The sequence below is a fragment of the Canis lupus genome, chromosome 1, assembly GCF_048164855.1.
Source record: "Canis lupus baileyi chromosome 1, mCanLup2.hap1, whole genome shotgun sequence".
In the NCBI taxonomy this organism is placed as follows: Eukaryota; Metazoa; Chordata; class Mammalia; order Carnivora; family Canidae; genus Canis; species Canis lupus.
Genome location: NC_132838.1, coordinates 72,422,958 through 72,436,767, shown reverse-complemented (window position 1 = coordinate 72,436,767; position 13,810 = coordinate 72,422,958). Strand labels below are relative to the sequence as shown.

Below are 13,810 nucleotides of genomic sequence, written 5' to 3'. Positions count from 1 at the left end.
CATTTTCCAAAACATGCACATAGAAAGACATAAATATTCGCAATTCAGCTTCATGTGTGGATCACATCAAACGGGTGTAAAATAATTGGGAATGCGAATAGCAGTATTTGCACATTTTCCAGAACCCTGCAAAATGCTGCATACCATATTTATATTGCAAAACTATGAAATACTGAGGAGACTTTATCAGGCTAAATAAGAACAACACAGTATGTAGTAAGGTAGGTGCTATTTCATGGAGTTACTGAAGTACCTGCTGAATTGGGTAGCCTACTACTAAGACACTACTGCCCTAACACAGTATGGCAGACAGCTTCCATGGTTTCCAAATGCCCTGGAGAAAACACATTAAGAAAACTATAAAGAAATTTTCTATGCTTTCCCTTTTTCAGTTGCTTAGTTCCTAGCCAGTTCTATTCAATAACAGAGAAGAAAAGGAAGAGGAGTCAATTTGTATTATATTTCCTGCATTATCATCCCAAGAATACCACGGGAAACCAAAAGGTAGTGAGGAACGCAGGAAAGAAAACAAGGTTTCTGCGTTCCTCTGTCCTGGAAGATGGCACAGAAGATAGGGAACAGTTGGTGGGCTGACCTGATGGGTCGCCTGCTCCTCCCTCTCACACATTCTCACTTGGCTTATTCTAGGGATTCTGCCACCGCTTCTCCTTACAGTTCTCAGTGAACGGTGCTACCATCCAGCACAATGCTCAAGTCAAAAGCCTAAGAGTTCCTTCTTAGATAAGAGGGAAACAAATTTGCCTGTCCTCATGTCTCCAGAGAAGACAGAATGTCTACCCCCACTCCCAGGAGGGAAAAGCAGAAAAGGAACAGTTTTGGTATCTACAAAGGATGTTGTGATGTCACATCTGTATCACCATAAGCCATCTCTGCCTTGCTCAAGATCACACCTCCTTCCCTCAAAGGCCACGTTCCAATGAATGGAAGCAGAAGCATTAAAGCCCAGCCCTCCTGTCCCAAAGCAGGAAAGCTCTGAAAAGTCTCCCATCCGTCCCAGTAGGCACAACCGAGGTTTCCGTTGAGACTGCACTGTAGCTGAACTTTTCCTTTGCACAATCCTGCATCCTTCCTTTCCCCACAACAGCTGTCACTGCCTGAACATTATCTCCATTTCAAGGCCAGATTTCCAGAAAGCCCAACCCATGACATCATCTTTCAGTCCTGCCACACTCTCCTCCCCAGAAGAACTGATTTAGTTGGTCAGTTTGGGAGAAGAAACTAAACCAAAATTTCTCTCCCAAGCCTGTCTTTCTGACTTGCCTTACCTGCAGAAAGGATGTGCTCTAGCTTACCGATGCATCCTGCTTACACAGGCAGGCTCATTCCCTGCCAGGCATGCCCACTGTAGTCCAGCTCAGCTTTACTAGGAGCCATTTGCACCTTCAGGATCCAGCCTAACTCTCCTGTAGAGCCAGTATATAATAGATGGGATAGCTCATTCTTATTATCATTACCAAGAAGACCTTTTCTAGCTTCTTCTCTGCCTACTCTCCTACGTGTACCTCAAATCCCTTTCAGTTCTTCCAGTTCTGTGACTGCCCCTAGCCTCTGCTTCCCAGGGAACTCATACCTCATGATGCAAGCTCAATTACCATTTTCTGAAAGCCTTCCTAACCAGTCCTGCAAACCTCCCCAGCTCCCAATGAGGCCTTTTTTCCTTTCTACTGAGCTATCCTTCTATTCCTTCACTTGTTATTTTCATTAAAACCACTTGATTCTGCAAGGCAAGATATTCATATCCTCCTATATCTGCTTGTGCATGGTAAGTACTTGGGATATACTTATGAAATAAACAAACAAAGGATTGAGAAAGACTAGAAGACAGCAAGGGAAAAAACAGGAAGGGATATCAATCATGACAAATGACCCTCTCCCAATGCCACAGTTAAAATACTTTCAGGAGCTCCTTTGGTGCCCTATGCTACTAATTTATGAACAAACTCACAAACTGGCAATCGTGGCCCTCCAAAAGCTTTCCTGAATTGTTTTTTCTAATCTTAATTTCTACTTTTCCTCATAAATGCCTTATTCTCCAGCCTAAGTGGGAAATCTTTTTTTTTTTTAACCACACCCAACCTTCTGTCTGTTCACTTTCTTCTTTCCAAGTGGAACACCCCCCACCCCCCACCAAACACACACACCAGGGTTTACCATCTAAAACCATACTCCTTTATTTACTCATTCAGCAAATAATCACTAATTTCTTACTACGTGGCAGATACTGTTCTATACTTTTAGAAGAAAGTCTCTACCTCCATGGAACTTATAACCTGGGAGGGAACAGGCAGACAGAAAAAAAAAAAAAAATCATTGTGTCAGGGGGTGATCAGCAGTAGGAAGACTAAGTCAAAGTAAGGAGAACTCAGTGGTTCTGATGACAAGATGATGAGGAAGGCCTCTTAGCTAAGATGATATTTGCATAGTGGCCTGAGAGAGGTTCCAGAAGGAGCCATCTGGCTCTCTGGGGAAGAGCCGTGGAAATAATTGCGTACACTCTAGGGAGGGGAGGAGGTTGCAGAGTTCGGGAAAGTCACACTATTTCTGAAAGTTCCAAATGTGCAGAATAAAGAAGTAGACAGCTCATAATTTATTTAAAGGGGAATTTTCATGGGGATGCAAATCAAAGAAAGAGATATTTTAAAAAGAAATATATGCAACCAGTCCTTTGTTATTTGGTAAGCTATAACATGGGATAAAGGTGTTACTTGCAGACCAGTCTCTCTTTTGCTAAAATCTTGTAGTAATGTTCAACTACTGGGCTTATGCCGTTAGTGTGCAACTATGGAAATGAATGTTATGAATTTCAGGATTGTGCAAAAAAGTAAAACAGACTGAGGCTATGAAGGACTTCTTTATTTGATTCATTTAAAATATATTTTTATTTTTCATTTAATTTAATCCATTGAATAAAATGGATCATTTCAGTTACCCTTTCAAAAAATTTATGAAGTAGAAAGAATTAAAATCTCCATTTCAGGTGAAGCAAAGCTCAAATAAATAACTTGAGTGAAGCTAATGGAGTAGGGATGTCACAGCACTCTAGCAGGTCTTCAGGGTTAACTTGCTTCAAGGTACCACAATCCTCACTTGCTGATTTAAGAAGGCCCTTAATCTGTAACAGAATTAATTTCCTTTCTTTGAGATTTGAATATCACTGGCCTTGGGGAATAAAATAAAAGACCAGAACCTTCCCAGGCCACAGTGACCAACAAGTCTATTTGAAGTCCCCTTAGCTTTCTGATTAGCCCAGCAATCTTTTAGCAAAATGATTTTCATTTTTAAGGTTGCACAAATGACTTTACTGACCTCCCTATGCACATTTGTAGACCTTCCCTTCCTCCGCAGAAAGAACAGAACACTCTCCACAATCCCTGGGTACCAAGGATTCAGATGTTCCTGCACAACCCCCTCTGAGCACCAAGGAACTAGAACTTCTTGCACAACCTCCGAGCACTGAGATAACTCTGTAGCTGGCATCACTGAGTCTGCACGTAATCAAGAAATGTCACAGACCACTGCACTCCCTTAACTGGTTAATAAAAATCTCTGAGCCATGCAGAAACCTTGGAGTTGGCCTTTTGACAAAAGTTCATCTTCTACCAGGTGGCCACCCTCCTCAGTAAAGCCCCCCCCTTTTTTTTAAGATTTTATTTATTTATTCATGAGAGACACACACGGGGGGGGGGGGGGGGGGCGGGGGCAGAGACCCAGGCAGAGAGGGAGGCAGGCTCCATGCAGGGAGCCCAACATGGGACTCAATCCCAGGTCTCCAGGCCTAATCCCTGGGCCAAAAGCGGCGCTAAACCACTGAGCCATCTGGGTTGCCCAAGCCCTTATTTTTATTTTTTTTACCATAAACACTCATCTCTTGAGTGCCTTTAGGGCAGTGAGCTGGTGAACTTGGCTTTTGGTAACAGGGAAGCAAATCAGGTCAGAGTTGGTCTTATTCTCTTTCAAGTCTCTAAACATTATGTTTGGTGGTATACAGAACACAAAGAATATATATTTCAACTTATCTATAAATAAGAATGCTAGAAGCTTCCTAACTTTTATAGGCAAAATAATATAATTTATATTCTAGGAAAACTATGTGAACTACATATGCTTTGACATTTTTGTCCAATTCTCTTCCTATAAGCTCTGCAGGCCCTGGTCCTACCACTTGTGACACATCTTCTAGTACTGCAAACATCTGGTGTCTGCAATCATAATCCATACCAGCATGAAATGAGTCCACCAGGGTGGCTGGGCTGCTGCATGTGCCTTCGAGCTCCATTCTCACCTTGTTCTTTCTCACACAAGCTGAGAAAGGAAACAGGACCCATTTCAAAGTGTCCAAACTTGTATTACTGTTCCAACAGAATGCTGGAATGTCTCCTCTCGAAACCTGGACTTGTACAAGGCTCCAGCATCTCTGGGTATCTGCCCAAGTCAGCGTTTTCCAGGGGCTGCTGAGGAGTTGGAGCCAATTCCACAGCCCGAACTGGGGTCAACCTGCCTTATCATCTGATGCAAAGGTGGGTAAGGCTCCTCCTGAGTCCCTCGGTGTATGTTGCTGGATCCCAGAGCTCCCACATAGGCACTCCTGTTCATGGGTAAATGTCGAATTTTAAATGTTTAGCAGGGACAAAAATGATAATGTCGCCACCAAGAGGCTGCCATCAGTATCCAAGGAGGCCTTCTTTAATACACATCATACGCGGTGGTGGAAAAATAACTCTGAACCAAGTATGAATTATATCAACTGTATTTATTTTGTCAAATTCACTATTTATTCATAATATCCTTTGAGTAAATAAGACTTTTTTCTTTTGCAACTGTGTATGTGTATACCTGAGTTTTGAAACCCTTTTAAAAGCTAGTTTAGTAAGCCCCCAAATAAGCCTGTTTTCACCATTAGAATGCTGTTGGCTGCTAGTAAAAAAAAAAAAAAACCTCTAAACCAAACTGGCTTGAACAGGAAAGGGAATATACTAGAGCACTGAAGTCCAGGAGAGGCTTGGTCCGAGGCCCAAATAGAAACAACCTGAACATGACCCTTTTTCTCCTCCTCTCAATTCTGTTTCCTCAGGACTAACTTTATTCCCAGACAGGCTCTGTCCTTATGGACCCACAGTGATTGGTAGCAACTTCAAGGACTATGTGTCACCTAATTCATGTTTAGCAGGAAAGATAAAATCTACTTCTCCCATCAAACGGAAGTGTAGGACTGAATTTCCAGTGTGGGCTACATGCCCATCTTGACCAATTGCTGTAGCCAGGGAAAGGAGGGGTGGTCCTGGTTAGGACAGGCAGGGCTGATTCTAGGACCAGGTGTGGTCAATCTCACAACGCACAGCAGAGAAATGCAGGGTACACTAAGAAGGTAAGAAAGGAGGGAGCTAGATACTGGGAAAGCAATGAAAAACTATCCACCAAATGTCTGAATATAAAAATTCACAGAAAACAAATAAACTGCAGGTTTTAGAAAGTCAAGCAAATAGAATACAGGTGGGAAAAGATACTGGTATTGTGTTTGTTATTTCGAAAGTAAAACCAAAACAAAAGAGACAGCAGTCACACAGGATTGCCAATGTTCTGCCAGAGTGGAGCTGTGAAAGAGAAATCTTCAGCATCCCCGGCTTCCTGCCTGAATTTTACCTGGTCTCCTATTGTCTTTCACTAATTGCCCTCAAGAAATATGCTATTTCTCTTTTAAATCACCATTCAAACTTGAACAATAATTCTTTCCCTCCCTTTCAACATATGAGCTGAGCCAGGCTAGCATTTTCAAATCCCAAACAACACAAAAATGAATAATAATGGAAATTACCAACAGTGTAGAATAATCATGTTTCCAAAGTATCAGTGTCTGCCCCCTGGCTGACCAGTCTTTAGAGCAGCTGTTCCAGCACCAAACCTACGTCTCTTTGGACTCCCTTGCCTGTCTTGCAACTTGGTATACACAATACCATCATTTCTGAAACCACTGGTTTCCTAAAAATTCAGGACACTCCCTCTTAGAATGCCTTGACAATGATCTGTTACACCAAATATAACAAAACATACAATTTGGGGTTCACTCAAAACCCATTGTTTATTAGATTTCAATACAGAAAAAACTGTCATGGGAAGGTTCAGCCTTTTTGGCTAATCGGATTAAATAACCCACACATGTTAGGGAGGACGATCTGCTTTACCCAATCTATTTAAATGGTAATCACCTTCAAAAATACCTCACGGAAACACCAAGAATAATGTTATGACCAAATATCTGGGCACCGCATAGCCCAGTTCAGTCGACACAAAATGAACCATCATAGATAGATGAAACCAATGGAGAGATTTAGGATCACATCTGCACATACAAAGACACCTGACTTATGACAAAGGTAGCACCATAGGAAACAACCTAGTATGAGCTGAAACAATCAAAGACATGCATGTCAAATAACCTATAATCCACCTGTTTTTTTTTTTAGAAAGTTTTTTACTTTGACAAAATAAGGCATGTGCAAGCTTGTTCACAAGTATCTGAAGTGATGTATGTTGGGCCTGTGGGATCAAGGGGGTTTCAGGAGGCACCAACAAAATGGCGGCGGGCCCTCCATCTTGTCACCCTCGCCTCGGGGCTTTCCCGACCCTAGCGGACCGCCCAAGGACACGTCATCAGGGAGACAGGACCTATGCAGGAAACAGAAACCGAACCTTACCTAACCCCGTACCATATACAGACATAAGCAGCTATCACCCTATACCGGCACCACCCTACTCTTCCCTATAAAAGCCTGCCTGTATTATGCCCGCGCGCAACTTCCTCGGTCTTACTCCCTTGCGGCCCCGGAACCTCGCCGGAGAGCGCTTCCATTAAAAGCTTGCCTCGACCCAAACTTTGCCTGGCCTCTCTATTTCATTTCACTACCAACCGGATCAAACCTGACAATGTACAAAACACATTATCTCACTCTCCAATTGTTCTTCTTTTCCTCTGTAGTTCTTTATATAATAGATGCTTTGAGCCCTGGATATATGGGAGAAAATGTGACAGCAACTCTGCTCCTAGTTGCCCTAACCAGAAACAAATTCCCATCAAAAACAGAATGGATAAATTAACTGTGGTACATTAATAAAACGCAGTACTATACCACACTGAAAATGAGCAAGTGCCAACTACATCTAAGATCATGGGTGAATCCTACAAACATAATTCTGAACAAAATAAATCAAACACAAAACAATACATAGTGTATTATTTCATTTATATCAAGTTGAAATAATAAGCCAAACTGCATAATTAAGTGGTAAAACCATAAAGCAATGTAAGTAAAAGCTAGGCTAGTGGTTCTACTAGAGGGAGACAAAGGAGCATGTAGGCAGGAAGGAGTACCTGAGGGGAGGGAGTTAGCAGAGGCAGGTAATGCCCTGTTCTAGTTCCTGACCAAGGTAGCAGTCATAAAAGTAGTTATAAAAATAACTGTAAATTATTTTATGATAATTTGTTAAGCTTGTCATTTATGCTTGATGTACTTCTTTCTCTGTTAGATTCTGTAATTTAAAAGTTGTGTTTTTTTAAAAAGAAGAATGAAATAGAGGATTAAAGCAAATTAGGTAACATTTGGGTATTAGCACTGCATTTTGAAAGGGAATAAAAATGAAGTAATGATTTCTGTCCCTGGTATTCTGCTGTTTTCTTCTCATCAGAATACAATTTACAGAGGTATGGTCTTGCCCAGAGAAGACAGGTGTCTCCTAAATTTGGTAGGCCTGGATATCTCCCCTGGATTATAACCTCTCAGAACAGACTTTAAATCCACTGCAATAGCCTCAGCCTCTGTTGTAGTGCCTGACAAACAGTAGGTGCTCAAAAAGTATCTGTTCGATTAAGCTTTTCAAGAACCAAGTATTCCAAAAAGACATGAAAGAATCCTGTGGCTTCAGTAAGTTCCAAACTGTAAAAATAGCCACTTCTCAGTTATGTGATGGGACATTTGAGGTTACCAGTAAAACCTCAAAAACAAAAACAAACACATATATTAATGTATTTCCAACATATTAACATGGACTAACATATGGCCAGCAAACAGAATTTTTATTTCATCTCTGTTCTAAAATTACAACTCCTACAACTCAATCTACTAATCTGAATTTTTACTGAATTTTAGAATTTACGGAGGAAATTCTTATTTTTTGACTCAGACTGTTTCAATCACATTCCTCAGTGTAGCAATCTGGCTACTTATTGCACTTCCCACTCATCCTATTCTCACCAAGGTCATTCCTCCAAGTGGCTTAAATCCAAGCACTCTTTTTTGATCCTTATCTTTATGCCCGACAGCTGCCCTGTCCAAAATACAGTGACCACCAGCCACATGGGGCTACTGAGCATGTCAAATGTACTGAGTATGATGAAGGAAGGAATTTTTTAATTTTTAAAATTTTAATGAAATTTAAATTTAAAAACTGACACTTGGTTCAGTTATAAATTTCACATACCCAGAATAATTTGGGTATGTGAACCTACTTTTTCAAGAGTAAATTTTATGAAATTGAAAAAACAGAGTAAGAACTTCCAGTGAAAATTTAGCATCTGTATTAAGATGTAACACGTAGACGCAAAATTTAAGCATAACACACACAGTGGATTTCAATGAATTAAGATGAATAGAGATTATAAAATAATCTCACTAATAATTTTTATATTGATTATATGTTGAAATGATAGTATTTTAGATATACTGGATTACATAAAAATTACTAAAATTAATTTCACTTATTTCTGAGGCGCCTCCATGGCTTAGTCAGCTAAGCATCTGCCTTCGGCTCAGGTCATGATCTCCCAGTACTAGGACTGAGCTTCTTGTGGGGCTCCCGGCTCAGCAGAGAACCTGCTTCTCCTTCTGCCCTTCCCCCTGCTTATGCTCTCTCCCTCTAATAAATAAAATCTTTTAAAAACTTAATTTATATCTTTTTGTCTCTTAAAGCAGCTACTGGAAAACTTAAATTATCTATGTAGAATATATTTTGTGTTGGGTGTGCTGCACTATAGTGGTAGGTGTGCACAACCCTCGTTCTTTCTTGAAATGCTGGTGGTCTTCTCCTTCTACACCTTTGACTCCCTGGTATTTTGTTGTTGTTGTTGTTGTTTAAGATTTTCATTTTTTTAATTTATGAGAGCCACAGAGAGAGACAGACATAGGCACAGGGAGAAGCAGACTTCCTGCGAGGAGCCTGATGCAGAACTTGATCTCAGGACCCCAGGATCATGACCTGAGCCAAAGGAAGACTCTCAACCACCGAGCCATCCAGATGCCCTGACTCCCTTGTTTTTAAATGCCAGTGTCTCCCAAGGTTGTCCTGAGGCCCTTTCCTTTCCCCATGCCAGGTGCAACCTCTGGGCAACCTCACCCTGGGCAACCTCTCTGGGCAACCTCACCCTCCCCCAAGGCTCCACTGCTCCCAAGCCCTGAGCACTGTGAGCTCTCGTGTGTAAATCAGCTCACTCTCCTGAGAATAGCATTTCAACTCCACCTATACCTAAGTACATTAGTACGTAACCTGCCATTACATCTTTTGAATATTTACCTTATTTGCATCATAAATCTGGCCCCTCTTCTCTATTTCATTCAGGGCTACATGATTTCACCCCTTCATCACTACAATAGCTGCCAAAGCACTATCCCTGCTCCCTTCCAAATCAACTTCCTTTTGCGTTATGTTTCTAAAATTCACACCTGGCCAGATAATTTCTCTGTTTAAAATACTTTAGTTTCCGGGGATCCCTGGGTGGCTCAGCGGTTTGGCACCTGCCTTTGGCCCAGGGCGTGATCCTGGAGTCCCGGGATCAAGTCCCGCGTCGGGCTCCCAGCATGGAGCCTGCTTCTCCCTCCTCCTGTGTCTCTGCCTCTCTCTATATATCTATCATAAATAAATAAATCTTTAAAAAAAAAAAAAAAAAACTTTAGTTTCCCCACTACCTTCAAAATAAAATAAAAACTTCATATAAGGGATCCCTGGGTGGCGCAGTGGTTTGGCGCCTGCCTTTGGCCCAGGGCACAATCCTGGAGACCCAGGATCGAATCCGACGTCGGGCTCTCGGTGCATGGAGCCTGCTTCTCCCTCTGCCTGTGTCTCTGCCTCTCTCTCTCTCTCTCTGTGTGTGACTATCATAAATAAATTAAAATTAAAAAAAAACTTCATATAATTATACTTACGTTTTCATGCTTCATCACTAGCTGTATAAAATCCCAAGCTCAAGCATTATCTAAGTACCTGCAGTTCCCTGAGTACAATACTGGCTTTCTCACCACCATTTTTGCGCATGCTTTTTCTGCTGAGAGAATTATCCTTCCTAAAGCTCTATGCCTGTTCTCCTAGTCACCCTTCAAAACTCAGCTGATATATTACCTCCTGCAGAATACATCTACAGACTCCCAAGTCTAAGCAAGTGTTCTCTGTGTCACCATCACACCTATACATAGCTCTGGTTACCAGTCTGCGAATTCCCTAATGGCAGGAATTAAGATTTTAAGTTAACCTTCCTGTGCTATATGTGTACCTATTGATAAAGGGACACAGTATTTTTTTTAAAGATTTATTAATTTATTTATGATAGACATAGAGAGAAAGAGAGGCAGAGATACAGGAGGAGGGAGAAGCAGACTCCATGCCGGGAGGCTGACGCAGGACTCGATCCCGGGACTCCAGGATCGTGCCCTGGGCCAAAGGCAGGCGCCAAACCGCTGACACCCAGGGATCCCCAGGACACAGTATTAAATAAGGGAAGTCCACAGAATAAAATGCAAGGCTAGAAATTTTTAAATAGGCTAATAAAGTCATTAGTTTAAATGAAGAATGTTAACCTAAAGACCCCCAAAACACTTTATTAGATGGCCTATTTCAGGACTTAATGAACTAGCCAATACAAAAATATATTCTAAGTAATCATTAAAACATCAAATACTCAACAAAAGCAATAATTTAAAAAATTAAAAACTGTATGTTATTCTATTTCTATAGGCTTGTTTTTTTATATCTTTTCTTTCCTAATTCTACTCATCAGTTCCTTTCTGTAGCTCTTTACAGTAATTCACCTTCTAGTTAAAGTTTGCACCCTTTCCTTCCCCCACCCAATCCTTTTCATTTCTACTGTCCCTTCAATTATTTTAATCTAATGGAAAAATACAAACATCGTCTTTGTCAGTCCTGTCAGCAATTTTGTTTAAAACAAAGGCATAGTAGAAAGCAGTGAATGGAATGATATCACTGGTCAGACTGACAGACAACACTGTATGCATTACTCTGAGTGTGTGAGTTCATAATACTAAGCAGCTAATCTGAACTATATGCATACTAAGTGGAGTCTGACAAGCATCAGCGAGTCCTTGAGGTTATTACAGTAGGACAGTGTGGGGTATGGGAAAAGAATAAGCAATTTGCTGGTGGTGAAGGCAGCCACAGCCCAGCCTTATAATATTCACCAACTTGTGCCTGCTCTTCGAGAGAAAGCAAAAACAGATGGGGAATGCAGTAGGCTATGGGTTCTGTGGACTAACACAGGCAAGTAACAAATTTGATGGTGTGAGCAGCACTAGCCAACGAGCACCGGTGCTAGTCTGAGCATCCTGGCCTGGAGAGCAACTTCAGGATATAAAATAAAGACAGCAGCTCCCAGGGCACTTCTGAATTTTCATTTTACTACAGATTAGATTTGAGAGAGGCAGAAAAGTACTCAGACAGGAATTATGTAAGTTTTTAAACAAGGCTGATAGGGAGAAACAACTTTTTTTTTTTAAGGTTTTATTTTATTTGTGAGAGAGAGAAAGAGAGAGAGAGAGAGGCAGAGATACAGGCAGAGGGAGAAGCAGGTTCCCTCCAGGGAACCTGAAGTGGGACTTCATCCCAGGACCAGGATCACACCAGAGCCAAAGGCAGATGCTCAACCACTGAGCCACCCATGTGCCCAAAGAGAAATACTTTTTTGAAGGATAGCAATTGCTAGGAGGAAAGACAGAACATTCTTTTAATTACCTGAAAGTAACTTTACAAAATCATACAGCATTAGTTGGGCTGGCTGAGAGACAGGGGCACCCAAAATGGCAGACATCTCAAATTGGGTCAAAATGGCTGATCTTCCCGCCAAAGGAGCCATGACCACCACGTCATCTCCAGTAAATCGAAGCCTAGATGGAAAACCGAAACTTTCCAGCCAGGACTTTCCAGCCAGGGACCACCTCCCATCGTCTGTACTATCCCCACCCCCAGCCAATAACCTAGGGACATGGTGTGCCCTTGCCTATTTTGGCAAGGGACCCACCCGTATCCGGATCGGAACCAATAAGGCTTAAAAAACCCCCAGACTCCCCAACCCCGGCGCGACTTCCCTGACTCGGGCCATCTCTCCGAGTCACGGAACCTCGCCGGGAGCACTCCCCATTAATGCACTCTCAAACCTACTTGCCTGGCTCTGCCGTTTTTTTTTTTTTTTTTTTTTTTTTTCTTTTTTTCTCTGCGCCGTTCATCTTGGAAAAAACCTAACAACTAGGCCTTCCAGGCATGAGAAATTCACCCTAAACACCGCTACATTCTTGAATTAACAATTAATCAAGAATGAAATCTCGTGAAACATCCAGCAAGATAATGGAACAGTGAAAACTATATTTCTGAAAAAGTTTCTAAAACATCATAGACCTGGACTATCAAAGGAGCACCTTTAAACAATCAATTCAATGCAAAGCAGTGCGCGGCAAGATTTATTCTTACCCTGGTCCAGGAGTTAAGTTTAGATTCTTCAGAATTCTGTGGTTCTTTATTAATTAGACAACATAAGCACCATATTAGAATTTTTTGGCTTTCATCTGCAAAAAGGAAAACTAAAATGAGGTTTTGTCAAATAGAAAAGATAATCAGCATAAAAAATTTTTAAACACTGTATTTAAAGGAAATACATGTTATTATATTTTAGGAAAATCTCAACCTACTAAGTTCACAGAACCATGTGTGAAACTTAACTTCGTGGGTTTTTTTTTTCTTGTGGTTTCAGGATCACTTATGCTTAGCCCTTATGTGGTCAATTCCCTTTCTGATAGAGCAACAATTTTGAAAGCCAAAGAGAGTAACAGAAATAACTAAAAGAACTGCACTTTTCACAAGATCAGTTCTCTTAAAGCATATTTCAAACTGTTAGTAATTTCAACCTTTTTAAAGCAATATAACTGTTACAGGCAACAGTATATATTTGTCTTAATCTCTTAATTTTCTAATTTCCCAAAACATCCTCATTTGTTAAAAAGAAATTTAATAAAGGATCATTTTAAAATTTATTCTGTTTTAAAATTTATCCAAAATGATCTGGATAAAATAGATGCCTCTTACATGTTCCTCATTCTTTCCTCTAAAATTAAAACTTTACCAAATATGTGATGAAAATGCTGAACTTGAAATCTTATACTTGGCAAGAATATCTACTCAGTGAGCCCTTTTCTTTTTCCTCGTTTGGTAACTGAGTCCATTCCAGTTGGAGATTTAACAACACAACGGAGAAACAAATGCTGCCTAAAACTGAAAATGTCAGTACCTACACTAGAGCCAAGCAAATGTAGCCCTCTTCCAAAGGCCATTGGTGGCAGCTGAGGAACACCAGCACCTGGAATCAAACCTCTGCAGAATCACCTGATACCCTTTACCCTCTCATCTTCTGCAGTCTCAAAAACTGAGCCAAAGGCAGTTTCAAACATTTCTAAGGGCTACAGTAACAAGAAATAAGGAAAATACAAACTGCAGTAAGCTACCTCTGCATTTTCAACCACACACC

The 13,810-nt window shown here is 41.0% G+C and overlaps 1 protein-coding gene across 10 annotated transcripts in view; it reads right to left on the bottom strand.

Annotated features, from left to right (window-relative positions):
* The window catches only part of FANCC (FA complementation group C), a 289,582-nt gene that overhangs the window by 171,535 nt on the left and 104,237 nt on the right, over positions 1-13,810 (bottom strand). For all 10 annotated transcript variants that reach the window (XM_072835284.1, XM_072835235.1, XM_072835226.1 and 7 more), the window contains one exon: positions 12,760-12,854. In XM_072835284.1, the coding sequence (XP_072691385.1) occupies positions 12,760-12,854 (95 nt within the window). The remainder of the gene's footprint in view (positions 1-12,759; positions 12,855-13,810) is intronic.